At 40.5% G+C, this 21,765-nt stretch overlaps 2 protein-coding genes across 3 annotated transcripts in view; both read left to right on the top strand.

Annotated features, from left to right (window-relative positions):
• The first annotated feature begins 842 nt into the window (after positions 1–842).
• On the top strand, positions 843–13,122 carry UPP1 (uridine phosphorylase 1). 2 transcript variants are annotated; one of them, XM_050892045.1, is made up of 8 exons: positions 843–881; positions 3,336–3,400; positions 6,692–6,809; positions 7,306–7,464; positions 8,499–8,613; positions 9,069–9,278; positions 10,816–10,962; positions 12,454–13,122. In XM_050892045.1, the coding sequence occupies exons 2-8, from the start codon at positions 3,348–3,350 to the stop codon at positions 12,591–12,593; spliced, it is 942 nt and encodes a 313-aa protein (XP_050748002.1). In that variant the 5' UTR covers positions 843–881; positions 3,336–3,347; the 3' UTR covers positions 12,594–13,122. The 2 variants fall into 2 exon arrangements, with proteins under 2 accessions (XP_050748002.1, XP_050748003.1); XM_050892046.1 differs by lacking the exon at positions 10,816–10,962.
• Positions 13,123–21,062: 7,940 nt separating this feature from the next.
• ABCA13 (ATP binding cassette subfamily A member 13) overlaps positions 21,063–21,765 on the top strand; it is a 207,502-nt gene continuing 206,799 nt past the window's right edge. The window contains exon 1 of the mRNA XM_050892372.1: positions 21,063–21,131. Coding sequence (XP_050748329.1) covers positions 21,063–21,131 — 69 coding nt within the window. The remainder of the gene's footprint in view (positions 21,132–21,765) is intronic.

Genomic DNA, 21,765 nt, shown 5'->3' with positions numbered 1-21,765 from the left:
CAGGGGAGGTTTAGACTGGATGTTAGGAAGCATTTCTTTACAGAGAGAGTGGTCAAACACTGGAACAGGCTTCCTAGAGAGGTACTGGATGCCCCAAGCCGGTCAGTGTTTAAGAGGCATTTGGACAATGCCCTTAACACCATGCTTTAACTTGGTCAGCCCTGAATTGCTCAGGCAGTTGGACTGGGTGATCGTTGTAGGTCCCTTCCAACCGAACTATTCTGTTCTATTCTATTAGCAGAAGTCATCTGTGCTCTTTTCTCACCACCTTTTTTTGCCGTACCAAAGTGCTAGTAAAAGAAGTGCACTTGAAGGCGGTCTGTACGAATATAGATGTACAAAGACAGATAGAGATACGAACGTCCACACAACCTAACCCGACTCCGCAATCCTCAGGGTGCCAACATGTGCTGATGTATTCATACGTATGTTGTAAGGTCATCCTGAAAACCCGTAGGCTCGAGGTAGATCTCCCGAGGGGCGGCAGGAGACCCGCGCTCCCAGCGCAGGAGGCGCGTCGCTCTCGCTTCCCTCCCGCACCCCGGCGCATCCCTTCCCGGTGCCCGCAGCCCCCGCCGGGTGCGTCACTGCCCAACAGCCGCCTTCCGTGCGGCCGGGCCGGCCGACCCGCAGGCCCCGCCGCCGCGGGCAACCCCCGACGGCGACGGCGGCGGCGGCGGCGGCGGCTGCGCTCCCGCCCCGGGCGTCCGCGCCGCCGGCGCGCTTGGAGTTAACCGCGCCCGGTGCTGCGGTCCCTGCCCGGGGCGGGGCGGTGCCCGCCCGCCGCAGCCGGGAGGCGGCTCGGCCGGCGCGCCCCGCAGCCCGTCCGGGTGCAGCGAGAGGCTCGGCTCGGTTTCCAGCGGCGGTTCCCGCAGCCCCAGGTGAGAGCCGAGCCCCGCCAGCCGCCGCAAGGGGCCGGGGCGGGGGGGGAGGTTGGGGGAGGACGACGGCGTCCCCCTGCAGCCCGCGGTCCTCTCTCGGCCGCCGGGCGGGTGGCGGGCTGCCCGCAGCGCCTCCCGGCAGCGGCACCTCCGGTCGCCGGGCGGAGAAACCCCCGCGGGGCCGGGGAGGGGGGGGGTAGCGGCGGAAACGTGGGTGCCGCCGGGTGGGGAAACGGGGTGCTGGGGGGAGAGCTCATCGTGGGCTGCGGGAGGGGCCGCGATGCAGAGGTCTCGCCGGATGGGTGTTTCGGTGGTGCCGTCGTTGCCCGGCTGGGATCGATGGGCGCTGTCTGCGGGCTCCTCCGTCTGCGGAGTCGGGGAAGCGGTCTGGAAGCGATGCGCATCGTGAGTGAGCTGTAGCTGCTTGTACAGTCTCAAGAGGGAAGCCACAGTATAAAAATCAATTTTGCAACTTCTTCAGTTTTTCTAATGATGGATCAACACCAAACTAGAGCTTTTCCTTAAAGATGCTATTAACTGAGGTTTTCCTTGAAAAAAAAAAGGGCGGGGGGGAAATGCGAGATAGTAATTATAATGGATTCTGCATGGTTTTAAAACATTGGTCAGAGGATTTGCACACATGTTAAAGCAGGCCATGCCCTTTCTTGAGCTGAGTCCTGCTGGGAGCACATTATTCTTGAACATCAGTTTTAACTTTGGCTGAGAAAGACTGCTGAAACTTTTGACGTGGCTATAAAAATTTCCATTTGTTTAGACAGTGTGAGAATTTTGTGCCTTTATATTAATTGGCTGCCTGTCAGCTACTACCTCATTGCCGGAAGGGTCTGCCATGAGAAAACTGCTTTCTGCTTGCTCCTTTCTTCTATTCCTGCCAAGGCATCTCCAGTTGGGTGCTGTTGGAGAGGGTATTCTGGACCCTTGGACTGTCAGAAGTTTGTTCTCAGTTTTTTGAAGTATGTCATTACTTAGGGGATCACAGAACCAAGAACACTGTTAAAAATCAAATGGTTGCTTAATACTGTGAACAGCAGCTGAATGAATATGCGCTGTTTATTTGCAGCCATTTGTCATCTAGGTACATAAAAATCACTTTGCTGTTTCTTCTTATCTTCCAAGTCCTTGTTATCAGGACTCACAGCACTGTAGTTTTCTTGGAACAAATTATGCATTTTTCCCATAATGTACATGGTATAATAGCGATACCCTGTAGTAACTGACTCTAATCATACGACTGTAAGGATGCGTAATTGATTCTGAATGCGACTTTTATACTAAATGTATACTAGAATCTATGCTCAAGGAGGTAAAGTATATCTAGTACATGTGAAGTTTAGGTCTATTTAATAAAGGTTAGTATTCTAAATGAACAAAACATTGTCCTTATAAATGTTAATACATTTCCATTATTCAGTGGCTTTTAATAGGCAGACTTCAGGTTTATTATTTCATTTGGTTCTTCAGTTCTTTCAAAATTCACGTATTATGTAATTCTATTGCAAGACTGAATTATTTCTGTTTCCTTGTAGTGTAATCCTGGGGTTTTTAAGGATTATAATCCTGTCTCTATTATAATCTGTGTGCTGTCAGGCCCTTTGTAAGGGAGGGTAGAGCAAAACTTTGTGATTCAGTACTTCCTGTAAGGGCATTCCAGAAAGTACCAACTTCGGCACGTAGCCTTAGTCACTTCTGAAAATAATAACAAATGAATCATTCTATAGTTAGAATTCCGTCATTGTATCAGCACCAAAGCCTCAGTGATACATTTGCCTATTTCAATGTAAAGGAGTATGCAGAAAGGAGAAGGTTTTTGGTATAGGTTAGGGTAATGGATTAGGAAAAAAAGATATTCAAGATGGATGATAAACTAGAGTGCTGTGACTTTTTGGAGTTGTGTTTGGTTTAGTCTTCCTCACCCTTAGGCTGGGGCAGATACAAATGCTCTTAAGGTCAATAGTTGTTGTTTAATGAAGAGGATATTACGAGTAAGATGCTTCCTGGACTCGGGTTTCAGGCATATGACAGTTGGAAATGAGCTTTGGAGACCTTCTGGAGCCAGAGGTGAAAGGGGGCTAAAGCTACTTCAGCAGTCACTGTCGCTGGTTAGTTGGTTAGCTGTGAGACTTACCTCTCTCTGGGCCGTGAGCCAGGTGTTGCTTATAGCACAGAACAAAAGTAGTGGTGAGATGGGGGTTACGTTAGCAAGGGATTAATTTGGGCTTCAGTGGTTTGAAAGTGGTGATACTCGGCCATAAAAAATTGGAGATGCTCATTTTGCTAGTTACAAAAGCAGTAGTGTGGCTGGATTATTTTGGGGGCTTAATATTCATGACAGTATCATCTATATAGAAAGTTTCTATCACTGTTAATCATGCTAGCTTTACAGATGGGACTATTCTGATGCACTTATATCTAATTTTTTAAATGTAATTCTAGGTATAAGCATACATGGCTCCTGGTGTCTCAAATGGGAAGAAAACTGATGATGAACAGTCTTCAAAGTAAGATTCAGAAATGAATTATCTTGTTGAAGTTTACACTTACCTTCCTCCCCAAACTCATTGCGCACTCATTTAGTTTAAGATAAAGTTTATGATAAAAATATTGATTATAACATTAAGTATCTAGTAGAAGCTGTTTTGAAAAATGGAGTCTTTATCTGCTTTAACCGTATCTACACAGAGGGCTTTGCTGGCTAGCCATTTTCATTTATCACGACAGCGAATTTTTCCAAGTGTAGGTGATGTTTTTATTTTTTTTTAATCCAGTGAGCTGTTGAAATGTTGACTTTGGTTGCTGTATATGGCCAGACCTAGCTGCTTCAGGAGTCTGAACAAATATTTCAATCTGTTTCTCTAATCCTTACTTTAAGCTTATTTTAGTAAAACCATACATGTTTAGTGTTCAGATAATTTGTGTTTTGTTTAAACCCCCAGAAGCTGTAGGTGCTTTACGACAGCGTGAGGGGAATAAATTGTCTGCTCCTTACAGGCCAAAGATTTTTATAGGGTAAACTTTGTCTCTACTGTAAATCTGTGGCATTGGTCCTATGTACACATAGTAATATGCTTACTTTTATTGCCCATTTTATCCCAGGGTCCAAGTCTGCAATTAGATCTGGATGGGCAGATAACCAGTACAAGTTAGTAACAGCCCTTAGCTGCAGTGAGGTGGTGGGTTGAAGAGTGTGGCTGGTCAGGTGTGAGATGAAGAAGGTGAAATATAGACACTGCTGAGGAAGGAAGCTGTATTTAGGCCAGGCATGAGGGCAGTGGTGTTGGCACGTACCACATGAATTTCTGTGTACTTCTAATAGAGGCCTCGCCTTTTCCCAGTTTATTTCCTGGAGAGAAGCTTTTATTGCTGGTGTTCTCATAAAGAAGGAAATATTTTTTGCTTGCCTGAGAACAAATTGTGAAGTGATTTCAAATCGTATCCTATTTGTATGTAAAAGTCATTCCAATAAACATCAGCACAGCCAGCTATTTGATCTGCATTAGTGAGTGACCCATTAAATATGGGTAGAGAGTCCCACAAAACCGAACAGGAATAATTCAGAGGAGGCAGCCTGGGAATTCTGCTCACGTGAGCTGGCAAACTCCTGGACTGTCTGCACCTTTCTGAAGAGCCGTAAACCTGCTCTTTATTTCTCCTGGAGTCAAACAGGTCTCTCGGAGGGAAGAAGAAAGGCAACCAAAGCCTTCGGTTCCACCTCACACGGGATTTGTACGAAGAGAGGCAAATGGGGCACATGGGAGATGGAAAGGAATTACTAGTGAAGGGGCGAATGAACCACCCGCTTTGTTGGGCTGCTTTTTCAGTTGCTGAAGGTGGTGGTCTGTGGTGGGCAGGGACAAATAGGATGGATTGGGATGGTACCTCTTACTTTGGCTGTGCAGCTGCTGCTGGATAGTTAGTGACATTAGAGAGAGAATTTCAAGAACAGAAACAATTGATACACTCAGAATATTGGGGTTGTAACTATTTTCTTTGCTTTCTGAGGAACAGTTCAGTGACCTCAGTATGGGCATCTAGGCCACTTTAGGCTTCTTAAGGCAACCAATACATCCTGCACAGGACTGACAGGTAAGACATAGGACCTACAGAAAAGCACTGCCCTTCTGGAGAGGCATTAGCAGACAGACAAGATAACCTAAAACATCTAAAATAGCGCTAAATGCCTATGTTTAGGCTTCAGAGTTGTTCCTGCAAAGTCTTAGCAATTTTTTGCATAAACTCCAGGCAAACTCTTTTGTTTGTCTCCTCTGACAAAGCAATTTGAATTTGCTGAGCCATGCTGTGACTGCAGTGAGCCTTCATTACGCCTTCATTAAGCTATTAAGTCATCTTGTGTCTGGAAGATATTTATTGCTTGCTTTCATTTCTCAGAAACCACTTCGAAGTATTGGCCAGTATTTTGCTTCAGCTTGTGATTATTAACTAGTCTTTCCTACCTGTTTCAATTGAAAGCACAGAAGGCAAACGTTTTATGAATCATTCAGCTTGCTTAGTTAGTCCGCTACCAAATTTTCCATGAAGGTGATCCCACATGCTAAGTAGTTCAGTTTTCCCTCCTTGCCTTGTAGTTCCCGGTTCTTCAGAAAGATTTTTTTTTCTTTTTTTTTTTTTTTTAGTTCTATCACTTTGTTACAGGAAGCAACATAAGAGGAAGTGAATTCTTTTTACCTCTTCCTCTCTTTCCCTTTTTCTTGCATTTTTTTTTCTCTTCCATGGTTTTTTCTTTGCTTCAGATTTCCATTTGCTTCTTTCCTCTCCTACTTCAGAAACTGTACTGTTATTACCAGTCTTATGCCATAGAGTTTTTTCCTCCTGGCTGGATGACACAGAGTTACAGTGAGCCACATTGCCAGAAATTCCCTTTGGGCCTGTCTGTAAAGCCCGAATCTTCCCACCCCTCTCAAGTGACTAGGAGGGTCGGTCAAAACAGAGGCCAGTTTTGCTTTTCAACTTTGCTATAGATTGTCTATGTAGTAAGGTGGTCTATTGAATATTCCCTGGTCCTGCTCCCATTGTCCTGCTCACCATAAAGACCCACTCTGGTTCACAGCTTTAATATTGTTTAAGATAAAGGTTGCACTGTTGCAAATGCATCCTACCATCTGGGCTTTTCTTCAGCAATTTCATCCTGTGCAATCAATGGAATGTTAAATACCGTATGTGTTTTATTACGAGATGTAAGATGATCATGAAATTCAGGATTTCCTTAATGTAATGCATGAGGAACCAAAATAAGGTAGTGCAGCCATGCTTAGGTATGGTGTTTCCCAACATTTACTGCTTGACTTTGCAAAATTCACATCTGTTCAATGTAGGCTTTTGTATATACTCTATACACCTCTTCTGTGAGGAAACGCTGAGAGAGTTGGGGTGGTTCACCCTGGAGAAGAGAAGGCTCCAGGGAGACCTTATTGCAGCCTTTCAGTACTTAAAGGGGGCTTGTAAGAAAGGTCCGTACAGACTTTTTAGTACGGCCTGTTGTGATAGGACAAGGGCTAATGGTTTTAAACTAAAACAGGGTAGATTCAGACTAGATATAAGGAAGAAATTTTTTACGATGAGGGTGATGAAACACTGGAATAGATTGCCCATAGAGGTGGTAGATTCCCCATCCCTGGAAACATTCAAGGTCAGGTCAGGGCTCTGAGCAGCCTGATCTGGTTGACGATATCCCTGCTCATTGCAGGGGGGTTGGACTAGATGATCTTTAAAGGTCCCTTCCACCCAAACCATTCTATGATTCTATATGTTTCACAATGCCGCTGTCCTGACAGAGAGAATTTTATCCATCTCTGCAACCCTCACCTGGAGAAAATGAAAGAAGACATCCTGTACCATTTTGCTCTTGGGACTGGTACCCATGATCTCCCGGCATTGTTTGGAGATGTAAAGGTAAGAAGCTTCATTTCATTCAGCAAGCCTAAGCTTTTCTGCAGAACGTGGAAGTGTAGCTGTCTTCAAAATAAGACTAAATGTGTCAGCATACTGCCAATTGAGGAATGAATGGAAAGGGGATAAGATTTTGTGGGTTCTTGTCACTTTCAATATCAAGCAAAATTGGGGATAATTGCTTCTGACTTTTGATCCAGTAGAAAGACAAATGCTGCAGTCCCTATTCAGGTAGAACTCCCTTTTGGGGGGCCTTCAAGTCAGTGTCTGTCTTTTACTAGTTTAAAGAGGATGAAGGCACTTGAGTGCTATATAGAAGGGTTTTTTTTTTTGCATAATGTTTCTTCATGGCCTTTTAGAATGATTATGAGAAGAACCACATCTGTGAATACCTTTGTGTTAACTGAAGGTGTTTGCATCCTTATGTTGATCTTTGCGTGTGCTTTGATATACTGGATCATGCAGTTGATTTTGTTTTGTTGAATACTGTCTACACCAGTTCGTGTGTGTTGGAGGAAGTCCTTCACGGATGAAAGCTTTTATCGCCTACATAGCTGAAGAACTGGGGCTTGGGAGCCCTGGTTCTGACTATCCTAACATCTGTGCGGGAACCGACCGTTACGCAATGTACAAAGTGGGACCTGTTTTGTCAGTCAGTGTAAGTACCTCACTTAATCAGAGATGGGACACAGCTCAATGGCGCTGTTCAAAGTAGAGAATGTGAATGAACATTTCTTTTAAACACTTAGTACAGTCAGGTTTTTAAGATTGTGTCAGCCATGCTCAAAATAGCGCAGTTGGCTAATTAAGTATTCCTTTTTAGCCCTTTCTTGTAAAAGGGCAGATCTCTGAGACCTTCATTCATTTCTTGCCTCCTTTTTCCTCAGCGTACCACGGAGGTGTTGCAAGGATGGCCTTACAAATTTTTGAGCAGACTTACTGTTGCCTCGTCCCTGTTCTGTATCCTGAACAATGGGGAAAAAAGGTGGCTCAGTGCACGTGGGGTATGGGAAAAAATGGCTGTATCGCATCCATAGCTAAGTGTCTACAATGGCATTGTCAAATGTGCTAACATAGCTTAAGAGTAGCCTTCCATGGGACTTGTGCTGCCAATTTGTGTATGCGTTTTAAAACCTCATACCTTTAATTTGTAGATACAATTACATGCTTCAATTGCAATCGCATAACTGTCGTATCATGCTGTACCCTTTCTTTTGGGTTGTAATTATTGCATTATCGCGCAAGTTGAGGTGGACTTACATTTGCTGAACTTTGTGACTAAACCACAATGTCTGTGTTTTGAAAAATTTTAGCTTAACTATTCACTAGCACTTCAGGTTGGTAAAAAATCAGTGGGGTTTTTCTTGTGTTTAAGAAAAGTTCTGTGATTAAGTGCATTTGTCAACTATTAGTAAAGGACACTGCTTACACTTTTGAGAATGTAAATATTTTATAATTTATGATTTTCAGAAATAATGTACTTCATCCATAGTCCATCAAAGTCAGCGGGAGTCTTTCTGTTTACCTGCAGTAGCCTTTCAGTAGGCCCATAGGTTAGGGTTTTTGTGGGAGTGAGTTAAGTGACATTTGGAAAAAAAACATCAGGAAGGAGATACTGTCCCGCTCCTTCTTCTGTATATGTTTTGCATTGCCTGTGTGAATGTTGAATATGAATTTCTGCTTTCGTTTCAGCACGGTATGGGCATTCCTTCTATTTCAATCATGTTGCACGAGCTGATCAAACTGTTGTATCATGCCAAGTGTTCCAACGTAACCATTATTCGCATTGGCACCTCTGGTGGAATAGGTATTTCACCTCTTGATTTCTTTTTTTCTTCAAACCAAAGCATCTTTGTAGGAGAGTAAAGCATCTCCTGCAAGTAAGTGATTGATGGTCAGAACAGTTTTGCACAGGAGATGAATCATTTTGCTTCCATAGTTTTGAAAGAAGAGGCAATATCTGCCTCTCTGGATAGAGAAAATGCACTTAGGAGATCTGACGAAGAGAAGAGAAGAGAAGGACATTCCTGTCCTGTATGAGAAGTATGAGATGAGGAAGAATATGTAGTGAAAAAGTAAAAATTTCATTCTTTCAAAAATTATTTGTAATAATAAACTGAAGCAGCTAGGCATGCACAAAATTTCTCTTGGTGAATTCAGGGGCAAATTGCCACCTTTAAAAGAAGCAGGATTTGGTCAAGATGGAAACAAAGCATTAACCACATTGTGAAGCTGTATCTATTTTTTTTTTTTTCCCTGCAGGTCTGGAGCCAGGCTCAGTGGTTATAACTAGGCAGTCTGTAGATGCCACCTTCAAACCTCAGTTTGAACAGGTTATTCTGGGAAAGACTGTAGTTCGCAGTACAAACCTAGATGAACAGCTAGCTAAGGAACTGATGCAGTGCAGTAAAGAAATCAATCAATTCAATACAGTCATTGGAAACACTATGTGCACTTTGGATTTTTATGAAGGTAAGGCTGGCGACAGACTAACAAGTCTATTGGTAAGCAGCAACAGATAAATATCGCATAATATTTTAACATTAAAGTTCCAGTTCACTGAACAGAACGCATTCACTACTTTGAGTTGTCTTGTCAGCCGTAATTAACCTATTTTTCATATACGTAAAATCAAGCATTGTGCTTAGCAGTTTGCTGTATTGAACTTTTAATTTTGTGGAGGTTTAGTTCCCCCCAGCTCTAATAGATCCTCTGAAATACATATAGTCTACTATACACTTTTCACATACTCGTCAGTTAGGTATGTTTGTGAAAATTTCTGTGATTTACTGAGGCATCCTAGAGGATTAGAGGAGTGAGCATTATTTGTGGCTGCTTTGTTTTTTTGTGGTTTTTTTTTTTCCTTTTCACTGGTTAAGTATTTAAAGTAAATCTTTTCTAAAAGAAGTGTTGGAACTTGTTTCCCATGCACATTTTGAGCAAAGCAGTGATCAGACAACTGAAGACAATATTTTGCTGAGTTGTGTCAATGCCGCTACGTAGGAGAGGCAAACGTCTAAGGCTTTGGATAAATGCATAGATGTTCAGGTGCTTTTCTGATCTCCCAAGTCTATTCACAAACATCTTTCAAATCTTGCGAGAACAGAGTGTAGGTGGCACCTGATACTACTTTCTGTAGCTGTTACTGGATAGGTGACGAAGGGTGCAATGCAGAGGTTATGAAGACCAACATGTGGTCTTCATAACAGTGCTCAAGCTTGGTCAGAAGCAGACACTGTCAGTTTGTGTATCTCCTCAGACACCAATCACAGGTGCAAACTACACTAAAAAAAAGCGTCAGGAATGTTTTCAACTCATACAGCAAAAACTGAGAACAGGCTCAAGGGCATTAATTTAGGAGCACATCTCCTGAAAACAAAAAGATATGGGGTAAAACAGTGTGTGATTTAACTTTACTGTACATAACCTGCTGCCGTTTTATCTGTAGGTGTTAGTCTTGAATAATTTGAATAAACTAATTTTCTCGAAAAATGGTAATAGTATTGCCTAGTTAGCTTAAGAGACTCTTCATCTCTTACCTTAGAGAGTCTGTAAGTAATAAAATGTTCATCCTTTTAAGGTAGCATCAGGAAGGCATTTTCAAGCCTGGTAGTTTTTCTAGACAATGATTAAACATAGAAAAAATGCAGCACTTCCATGCACCTTAAAGTTTGTTGCTGAATTTTGACACATGCCCCACATGCAGGAAACTACTACTTACATTTTCCCGGTTATAAATTTGAGAATTTAAGCTGGAGACCAATTAAATTACTGTGATTCACAGTATTTATAAATTTATAAATTCACAGATTATAAAAAATACAAGTAATATGTAGAAGCTCTAGCAATAGCTAACAATCACTTCATCATATTTGTCTTGCACATGATAATAAAGACTAGTAGTAAAAGCTGGACACTGTATAGGGGAAACTGCAATAATTGGGTGTTTTAGAAACTGAATTTGTTCTGTGACTTCATCACTGAAAATTTCTGCAAAATGACTTTGTAGGACAGGGCAGGTTGGATGGTGCAATCTGCTTATATAATGAAGAAGAGAAACTGCAATATTTGAAGGAAGCTTATGATTCTGGTGTCAGAAACATAGAGATGGAGTCTTCTGTATTTGCTGCAATGTGTAATCTCAGCGGTGTCAAAGGTAAACTAGCTTAAAGTCACTTTATTCAACCTGTAGGAAGTTTTCTGCATTGCAGGGTGTTTCTGGTAAAAACTGTGAATGAGGTGTTAACATAACAGAACTGTTTTTTTTTTTTATATGCAGAAGATTATACTTCTGTTGCTATGATTGTTTGATTTGTGTCATATGTATTCAAAATTTATGCAAACTTCGTCACATAGTTCTTAAACAGTTTAGTCCTGTTGTTTGCTATTCCAGCCTGTGGCAAGCACATAAATCATTGAAGTACCTAATTACCCTGTAGCATTAATTTGTTCTCTTCAGTTAGTTTTTGAAGTTTACAGGAAGCAACTGGTTAATTTAAGCAATCGGGTGATTCTCATATATATATAAAAAACTATAATCGCTTTTTTTGTTTTCATATCAGATTGAAAATGTAAGTATTTTGTGTAGACTTACGGCTTTAATTCTTAAAACAGTTGAAGATTTTTAGTAGCAACATGAATAAACCATTCCTAATCATAAAACAAGTTTTTAATTTTTTTACACAAGCTAACTAATTTTTAGTAAAGATTAGGAAAAAAAATCAGCGCTTGCAAATAATGTAATACAGTGCCTTTCTACTTACCATGTTAACTATAGTCTCTCACTTTCCTTGGCAAGGAATTCGCCAATTTAAAACACTGATGTTTCTCAAACTTCCTTAAACTCAAGGAGGATGAAATGAAGAAAAACAAGCAAAAAGGCCAACATTTATATCAAGCATCCTCAGTTCTTACTGACTTGAGAGTGATTAAAAACCCAACCCATGCTCTCACTGAGCCATGAGGGAGCCTGGTCCTTTTTGCTGTCTCTACCTTGTAGGTCTGTAATGTGTATTACTGCTTGTGCTCTGCAGAGCGTCACTAGCAGAAGCCCTGGATACAGAAGAGTGATGGTAGAGCTCAGCTTGAGTGAAAGAAGGGATTTTACCTTTGGGGCTCTGATTACCAGAAGGCAGCAGATGAGCCTGAGATGATCCATGAGATCCTCCTGTACTTGCAGTGCTCCCCATCCGTGAATGTCGGAGCGGCTCATCTGCTGGTTCCTGAGGGATGGCACCTACAGCACAGGGATTTGAGTTGGGGATAATGTAGATAGCGGAGGGCTGTAACTACATCTGCTAGAACAGTGTCTCTGATCACTTCCTACCAGTCAAGTCCTGGGTACTTGTGAAGTATAATTCCTATCCAGAAAAACATAAGAATCATGATATAACAATAAGTATCTGCAGCTGCCTGAGAGCTCTTGCTTTATTAATGTAGCGATCAGTTGTCTTAAACTATTTGTAACTTTTTTTGTATCATCCGCAGCATGCTAGTCCCCTAGCATCTCATGGTACCGTGCACCCTTTTTTGGGTTTGTTTTCTCTCATATTTCTAATCTTCTAGCTGTTTGTTCAAATGTTTATGCTTTTGGACTGTAGAAGTGCCAGAATGTCATTCCTAACTAATGCTGTCTTTTAATTTCTAGCTGCCGTAGTGTGTGTCACTCTTCTGAATCGGCTTGAAGGAGATCAGATTAGTAGCTCACATGATGTACTTGTGGAGTATCAGCAGAGACCGCAGAAGTTAGTGGGATATTTCATTAAGAAAAGTCTTGGGAAAGTATGAAATGTCCATCTTTGTTTTATAGAAACAGAAGGCTTTTGCACAGCTGAAGTCATGGTCACGACTTCCGTGCATTAAAGGTCTTTTGCCTCAGAATATCTTAGAGCATTCCGTGTGTCTGTGGAAGTTAATAATTTATGTCACTGTGCTTTGGGAACTGAATGTGCTAAATGGACTCAGTTAAGTTTTGCTTAGTTATGCTTTGCTGGATATAAGACTCGCTCTTCTGTGAATTGGAAAGTGGATCTGTTGTGAAGGACAAGCCTGCTGTAATACATGAAAAAGCTTTATTTATGCCTGCTGTAAAAGAAAAACTAGGAAGAAAATCAAACTTTATTACCAAGTACTTGCAAACCACCAAATTAAAATCACTTTAAGAATGCTAATCCCTTTCTCGTTGTTATAAAAAATTACATAAATTATAATTGTCTTTGTTGCTTCACTTGTAAAGAAAACTTAAAGTGAATGCAGTTTATTTTTTGCAAACTTTGACAAATAAACGATACTATTTTCATATATTAAAATTTCATGAAATTGCAAAGTGTGGGACTGAATTTTCTAAGCATTAAGGACTTGACACTGAGCTGTTGAGTATCTGTACTTCCTAGATATTGATCCAACAAGGTCATTCATATCCCATTTTAACTATACGATTGAATCAATACCCAGGAAACATTTATGCATTAAGTAATTTTGCATTGAAGAACTTGAAATCTTTTGCTGAATCAAGGCTCCTGCTTAGTGAAGAGGAACCAGAGACGTTCAGGAGATGCACAGGATGTTCGCAGAACTGCATTATGGTAGTTAATGTTCTTTTTTCCTTTTACTTTGTTTCTTTTTAAATTGGTTTTCATCTCCATGTCTTCAGGACATAACACTCACTGTTGCAGTGGTTCCCAGTTCTTCTGAAGAACTGGAGAATACCTATTGACTGTGCATGCCATCAAAACCATTTCTGCAATTTTTTTCCCTACCGTTGGCCTAGTGTTTGGGGTTTTTTTAAATCATACTCATTGCTGCTTTGCTGCTGTGGTTAGAACATAAATACATGCTCAGCTAAAGAAAAATGCGATTATCTCTCTCTCTTCCCTCCCGCCGCCCGCGCAGTGGAGGGTCCAGTCCTAGCAGGAGTCACAGGTCAAAAGGGTCTGAATAAACTCTCAGAACAGCTGTCACTGATCCAGCTAAATGAGATTTTCTTTTTGAGGATTGTAGTCTGCAAGGCTCTGTTAACACGCGTAAGAGTTAGATCTAAGAGGGAGTGATGTAGTATAGGCACATTCACCAAGAAATGGCAGACACCGGAAGCAATGATGTGATGAAAACATTAAAAAAGGAAGGGATGACTCTTGTGAACAGGAAACTGCCAACGAGGATTAGTCTCCTTAAATTTTATGAATTTTCAACTGGAGAACAGATAAAAATATTAGATTTTTAAAATTTACTAATTTAGTCTTCCTTTAATTTTAAAAAGACATTTTCTCTTACAATGAATGTAAGCTTTCAGAGAAAGCCTTTTTTTTCCCTAAGCTTAAGGGAAGGAGTCAGATAGGAATGGCTCCACATTTTGTTTGAACTGTTCTTCCCTTATTTAAAAAAAAAATAATAATTAAAAAAAAAAAATCTGTGCTTAGCTATGCCTGGTGCTTGCCTGGGCATTGCATGAAGCCCTGTGAGGTCCCCTGGGAAACACGCAACAAAGCACATCCTTGCTCTGCAACCACCTGTTCCCAGGACAGTAGCAAGGAGATAAAAAGGAGATCACTTAAGAAGCAACGTGCTGCACTCTAGGCTGAAGAAAAGCTTATACCATATTGACCAGTATGGGTTTGGAGGAGACAGTTTGCTGTTGTAAAAGAAACACTCACTATGAAGAGGAGAAAAAATACTTTATCAAGAAAACAAAGAAACACCTAGTGTAGCTCCATGAAGCTTTGGGGAAGCATATTACTACACTTGTCCCGGAGGTATGAATCTGAAATGGTGTGATTTGTGCTTTTTAAAGGAAGGACAGCAAGAATCTGGAAACTGGTTAAAAAGAAAAAGTTCTTAAATCATTTAACAGTGTGAGCTGTCAGTTGAAACTACAAAGCTTTTGTATTTACAGTCATATAAAGTAGGCACTTCTATTTTGAGAACAAATACGAAAACTCTTATGTGTTACATGCCGAAATATAACTAGCATTGTGGCCTGGCTGAGTTGGAGCTAAGGTTCAAGCATTCGTGGAGTGATGCAACAATTCTATTGCATCAATACACAAGACCCTAGCAGAAACCCCTGGAAGACTTTAGCCATTCACTTTTTGCCAATATGTCCTTTCTCCTTCCCACTGTTCCTTAGGACGTTGTACTTTTCTTTCTGCTAAAATATTTTTCTTCGGTGCTTCCTAACAGATGGAGTAAAGGGATGTATGACAACTTAAAATTAGAATTCAAAGGAGACTAAGTATCCTGTTTCTACTGGTCACCATCCTGTAACGCTGTATCCCTAATGCAAGAGGGTGCTCTACAGACACATCTTACGTGCAATAAAATACTTTTCTTAGCTTCAGAGGAAACTTGCCAGAATGTTACCCTGATAAGAACAATTGTATTTCCCCTTGTGACTGCAACTGGACAGAGAGATACAGAAATGAGTCAGCTGTGTGCATCCGGCAGTGAAGTCACCTTCCTGTAGGTTTTACAAAGACGTCCATAAAGAATTATAAAATACTTAACAGGCTTTTATATGCAAATCAATTATTTAATATTAGCCATTCACATTCTTTCTGCAGAACATGAATCAGGATGTGGAGTGGTGATACACATTTGATATTGCATAGTGCAGTGTCTCCTGGTAGATCGACAAATCCTGCAAACCCCAGAAACCTCAATTTCAAATCAAAGGCCCGCTTTTGTTCTCTATGCCACCCTGTACCTAGCAATCCACTACAGAATCAGTTTACTCCAGAGATCGGAAGGGATAAAAGCAAAGAAGGAAGGCAGAAGATATGAATACAGTGGAAGTGTGAAGGGAGAAAACAGTGGTTTCTACCAATGGTTGGTTCTGCGATTCATGGTGTTCTTCTGGCCTGTTCCTAACTGTTAAAGAAATGCTTGAGACCATAATGAAGATAAGATAGAATGCATTTGTTTCACATTTGCAAGAGACTGAGAATATGCAGTAACTTGATTAGTGACTTGAAGGAGTGGATTTTTATGTTTGGCACCTTGATATACTTCAGAGAAGGATTTTCTTTAATGGAAGGTATGAGAAATCCTGAAAAGCAATGTTTTGGAAAGACCTATTGCCAGAAGTGCTTAGAGTATAAATGTTTTTATCTGTCCTTTAAAAACCAAGCAAAATAATTCAGTAATTTCAGTATTTCTTGAAAATACATGTAATGTCTTTTTTTAACATTCTTCCTTAGTCCTTGCAAAGGATTTTCAGTGCATTATGTAACAGAACTGGATTTTCTTCTCAAGTCTGGATCTCAATATATTCCTAAATAAAATGTTTATACAGTTGAATTGGAGATGTGTTTCATTTCCATTGACAAGACAGGTGAAAGAAACTAAAGCATGAATGTTTTTAGATTTGCCCATCAGCAGTCAGTTATGTTCTGAATGCAGTGCTCAGTACTGTGAGCAGCAAACTGAGCTTTGGGGATTGGATCTGTGTGCAACAACTGAAGACAAAAAAGCACAGTAGTGTGATTTGATTGCACTATTACGGTTTGCTACAAGATGTTGAGGTTTGCTTTCCCTGAAAGTTTCTCAGTTTTTAAGTTGGAGTGACTTAAATACGTTCTTTCTCTTTCTTAAATAAGAAATGGCAATTAATATTATACTCCAGAGTATGAATTAAATTACAGTTTAAAAAGTCGTCTGCGTGAAGAGGAAGGAGGTCATTGCACAGAGCAACATTAAATCTGAAACTCCATGGTACACTGTAGAAGACTTTATTGGCAAAGTTAGTTGCACGGTACAGTAATAGAAGAAAAAGCAATGCTGACAGGGGCAGTGCTTTTGCTCGGGCTAAAAACAAAATGCAGCAGCAGAAAAAGACAGACAGAGACAGTTTTACACAACACAAAAACCTGATTCCAGATGCTTCTTGTCGGCACTGAGCTTGTAACTGTGAGAAAATTTTCAGTTTACTATCAGTCTGTCATATTACAAGAATAAAATTCCTAGAGCTGCCCAGAAGCTCAAACCAACCACTGGCCTCCTTGTGAGATTGGCTCTGTTTTGTTTGTTTAATGTATAGCTCCATTTTAACCAACCCTATTATTTGACATTGCCCACAACTAACATTTTTCATCATATCCTAACTTTGCACACAGGAAGTGTCTCCCAGGAAAGATGCTACTAATTGATGCCATCCTGCAGGCGCTTTGTCTGCAAAACAGGTCTGTGCCATGTAAATATTTACAAGGAGTACTCCTAATGTTAAAAGGAAAGCCTTGTGATCACACAGTAAACCTTGTGAAAGAAATTGTGGGTGGTGGTAGGAAAATAAGCTAGTTTACCAGATTCCCAGCCATATTCTTACATGATTTGACTGCATTTCTGTCTACCAAAAAGTATTTTTGGCTCCTGGGCTTTAACCTATTTAACATACAAAACTATGTTTCTTTGAACGTCCTTGCCAACCTACTCTAATTAGCCTATATTAAAACTATAGGCTAGACGTGGCCTGTTGATGGTATCATATTATAAAGCAGTCAAGTTTTAAAACCAGAGATGGATGCTGGCAGAAGGTTCTCTGCCTTTTCTGCCCCAGTGGTTTTGGATATCTTGCATATTCTAAGAGTAAACTTTTAAGTTATAACTAAGACAAAGCCTGCTAAAGCTAAGCAGAAGCAGAAAAGGGCAGGTCACTATCTTGTCCTCACTTGGAGACCCGATTCTGAGCATATTTTTTTCCCCAGTTCAGAAGGAATGAGTGAAGCACATAATGAAATACATGACCTTCTAATGTGCCCTGCGATATTCAAGATGTTGCTGTTGACGACAGCCACCCTGTTAAGGAGCCCTGAAAGCATACAGTTTATTTAGCCCACCAGCAACTGTGCTGCCTTTGAACCTTTTTATGCTCTTTGTACATGCAACTCCTAAACAAAGTTGCTATTTAAGGCTGGTACTTGCCCAGGATACTGCTTGACACGGTACTGATGAAACCTAGATCACTCAAAAGAGCTTCCAGGATGGCAGCAATATAGCTGATGTGTCTTTCCAAAAATATTCAGAACTGATTTGCTTTTCCTGCCTGTGTGCTTAATTTTTAATATTATCATCTCTTTTGTGCCAAGGGTTTATTGCGGGGGTGGGTGGTGGGTGGTGGTTTGATTCCATATTTCTCATATTTCTGTAACATCGCAAATAATAAAATCAAGCTTATATATCCTGTTTCTTCTAAAATTACTTTCAGAAGTAATTTCCCAGAATGCCACTGCAGGGATTGTTCTTGGTCGAATGTTTATGAAGTATCTTTTACTTTCATAAATTTTGTTCTAGAAAAAACAAGTCTACTACTGCAGAACACCATACTAGGCAAGAATTAATTTCTTTAGGAAAGGATGATGTATGTGGACAAATGAAGTTAACAGAACTCACTGGTGAAAGGTTTTTGTCTATTGGGTGTTTTATATAGTAAAATGAGGAGTCAGTAGTTCATTAGTACTGAATACTAATTGCATACAAAATAGTTGTTTCCTGTATCCATGAAAAGCTGTTTAGCATTAAAAAATAGAATGCAACATTTATGGGTATGTAATTATATAGAGCATAATAAATTATGCACATCACACTTGGATGAGCAGAGATTTTGCAGAATTACTTATTCAAAATAATTTGGCAAACGGTTCATGTGACCTGTTTTAGCTTACATACTAGTCAGGAACTGTCTTCCATATCAGCTGCTTTGAAAAAAATAACTGCTTGTAATTCGTTATGCTGACTGATTAATTTATCATTTCCTACAAATCACACACTATAGATTCTGCTCCCCAGCTTTCCAGAATGGCTATGTGAACCCATACATATATTCACAATATTCAATTATTGACAAATACTTGTTTAAAAATGCATACTTTGACTGTGCACAGAATTTTCATCTCAGCGATCTCAGAATTTTGCCTTTGGTCCTGGCGAGCAAAATTACTGTACATACTCTGAAACAGCAGGGATTTTAGCATTGCTTGACTAAAAGCAGAAACATCCCTTATGCACGTGCCAGCCAGCTATGAAGCGGAGCTCCTTGGTGAGGTATGTTCTTCCTTTTGGGTTGTTTGCCCAGCTACACTCTGCCACCATTGGGCATGCCATGAGGAGAGCCCCAGAGCGGGGGGACGATGGGAGAGGTGAGATGCAGAGGACGTGTCTCTGCTGCGCAGCACGGGGGCTGCTCTTCAGCGCTGGAGGAAGCAGAAAGATGGTAACGTGCTTGATGACCGCGGGAGGTGTGCGCTTTGCCACTACCACGACGGAGGAGTGGAGTGGGAAACAGGGGTTAATATAAGAACAGAAGATGTGCTCAATAGACCCACCTTTGTACATAATTAATTAATCCTGCCTTAGAGGTACAAACATGCTTAACATCATTCAGGTAAACACTGAGCTACTTAGTTTTTTAGTACATCCTGAGGACTTTCGCATTTCTATTTAAACCTAAATGATTACTTTGGTAATTGTTCAGTCTCAGAACAGAGAAAATAAAAGAAAATCCCACCATAAATGAGGAACAAAGGCGTTCAACTAGTTATATTCTGCCATGACTGTATCTGTGATTTCTGCTTTGCTGAGAGGCGATTTTTACCAGTATGTAAACATTTATAAATTCATGACACCTATATAATCTGTTTTTTCTCTACTCCTTGAACCCATGGAAAATGTAAAAATTAGAACAGAAATTTGCACCGTTTCAAATACAAAGATTTTAACCCATTAATCAGTCAGTTTAACATGAAGTGAAGTAACTACGCTTCACAACATGCTCTGGAGGGCCAAAAACTGCTGATGGGTGACTCAAATCCAAAGATTGGGAAAGGGAAGCTCAGGCACTGGACATAGGACACCAGCTGAACCTCATCCCATGGAAACTGGCAGAGCTCGGTGGACCTACAGATGTGTAGTTGCTCATTGCGGAAGTATCAGGCTTATTAATTTTTTACATTGCTGCCTTAGCTCAAATCTAGTGGAAGTCGGATTCCTCGCTGGTGATTTCTGTATCCAAAAAGTTTTTAGATTTTGGGGGATTTTACTCTTAATGTGGAAAAATAGCTGTGAATGTTAAGATGTCTCTTTTCATTCAATAGTAATACATTTTGCAGAAAGTGTAATGATGCAATTTACTCAGCAATAATGAGAAATAAAGAATATTTGTTCAGGCATCGCGCTGTGCTAATGTGTGTGTACGTGTGATTCATGATTCAGATTTTAGGTGGTTTGAATCACCTTCTATAATGGCTGTGTTATGTGTCTCCATTGACGATAGCGATTTTGGGGATCAGATTCTATCATCTTAGGCAAATCATTTGGGTAGAACAAAACATACAGAAAGTTTACTCCTCTGCTCAGGGTGGCATTCCCCATCAGTAGGGCAGTCATCCTCACCCCCCAGTAAAACAGCACAGCTCTGCACCGCCAGACACCTGCTGTGACTCCAGGTGGCCCGGCTGCCACAGGTATGTGCAGGCTCCCCTCCTGCAGATCCCCCCCGCACAGCTCCAGGAATTGCCCTCCCTCCTCCTTGCTGAAGGAAATGCTGGAAGACTGATTTTCATCCTGGGTGGCATGTGGCAATTCATTAGCACAGTTTTCTGACGCGTCAGAATATTCCACCTTTACGTAGGTAATGTATACTGAAAAAGGAGAATGAAATGTCAAACACACACCCTTTATAAGATAAAATTAAATAGTCATATGATGATGCAATGGGACCAGCACAGTGCGAGATGTGTACTTATAAAGGTGTTCTAGAAGCATACAGACATTTATAAGGCTATGTGGTTAAACAGTGTACTTACTTCCTACTATTCTTTTTTTCAAAAATCTAAGTATGCATGCAAAATGGCATTAACACTGCAGCAACAGAAAGTCACCAAAATCTGGAAAAAGACAAATGTGTGTTACATATTCTTTTTTCCTGTTGTTTGCATTCATTTTTATTTCAGAAATGTAGAAACAAGTGTAGAATATATACTGTGGAGTAAAGCACCCCTGAGGGCATTTATACAAACCCATCCCCTTATTGTTCATTGCAAGCAAAGAAGCAAATGGAAAGATGAGATTCCTCAGCGAATGCAAAACAAGAGACAGAAACATAATCTCATCTTTTCTCAGCAAGCAGGCAAATCTCTTGCACCATTCTCCAGTGCCGGAATTAATCAGCTTCTGAATAATACGTTCAGACTGCTTGGTGAGATGATTCTGAGTTAGAAAGTCCTTAAGAAGCCACTCTGCAAGTGGATGAAGGAAAGAAAAGACGATATGGGGCATGTTGTACACCAGTTCAAGGCTCTATTTTGGAAGAATTGGCTCTGCCGTGTGAGGCAACCGGTGAGTTTTTGGAAATTATAAAAAAAGGAATATTTTAAATCTTCTTTTAATATCTGTTGGAAAGAGTGTATCTATTGATTTTCCCTTTTCACTGCAGACTGTTAAAGATAGGCTGGCTGCAAGTGGTTCTTGTTTTGCCTTTGGTCTCCTAATTGTTGAAAACACAAGTAGAGAACAACAGTGTGTTTTAATTCTAAAATGGCTGAATACTGCAATGCTCCCCAATTTGCAAATGAGATAGATAGGACATCTCATACAAGTTTTGAAGAGCCACAGCTTATATTTTAATTATCATTAGACACTACCAGTGTTTGTAGCAGTGGCGAGGATGAAAATCAGTTTTCTTCACATTACAGGTACTTATTGGTAATGTAAGAAATCTTGCACAATTCTGATAAAATCTAGATATGGGGAATGCAAGGATTGTATATTAAAATTGTATATACTTCTAAGTTTCCTTTCTTATCCACTCTACAGAGCCTAATTTAACCTTTCAAATTCCAATATGCAGAAGAATGTGGCAGCTACTTCAACAGCAGTGAAAACTAAAATAATACTCAAATATGAGATGAAGTGTCATTGTTCGCTTTTACTGTGATTGATGTGATTTTTTAATTTAAGATAGAAGGAAGCA

This window comes from Gymnogyps californianus, chromosome 2, assembly GCF_018139145.2.
Source record: "Gymnogyps californianus isolate 813 chromosome 2, ASM1813914v2, whole genome shotgun sequence".
Lineage (NCBI taxonomy): Eukaryota > Metazoa > Chordata > Aves > Accipitriformes > Cathartidae > Gymnogyps > Gymnogyps californianus.
The sequence above is the reverse complement of the archived record's forward strand: the minus strand, read 5'-3'. Positions and strand labels throughout refer to the sequence as shown.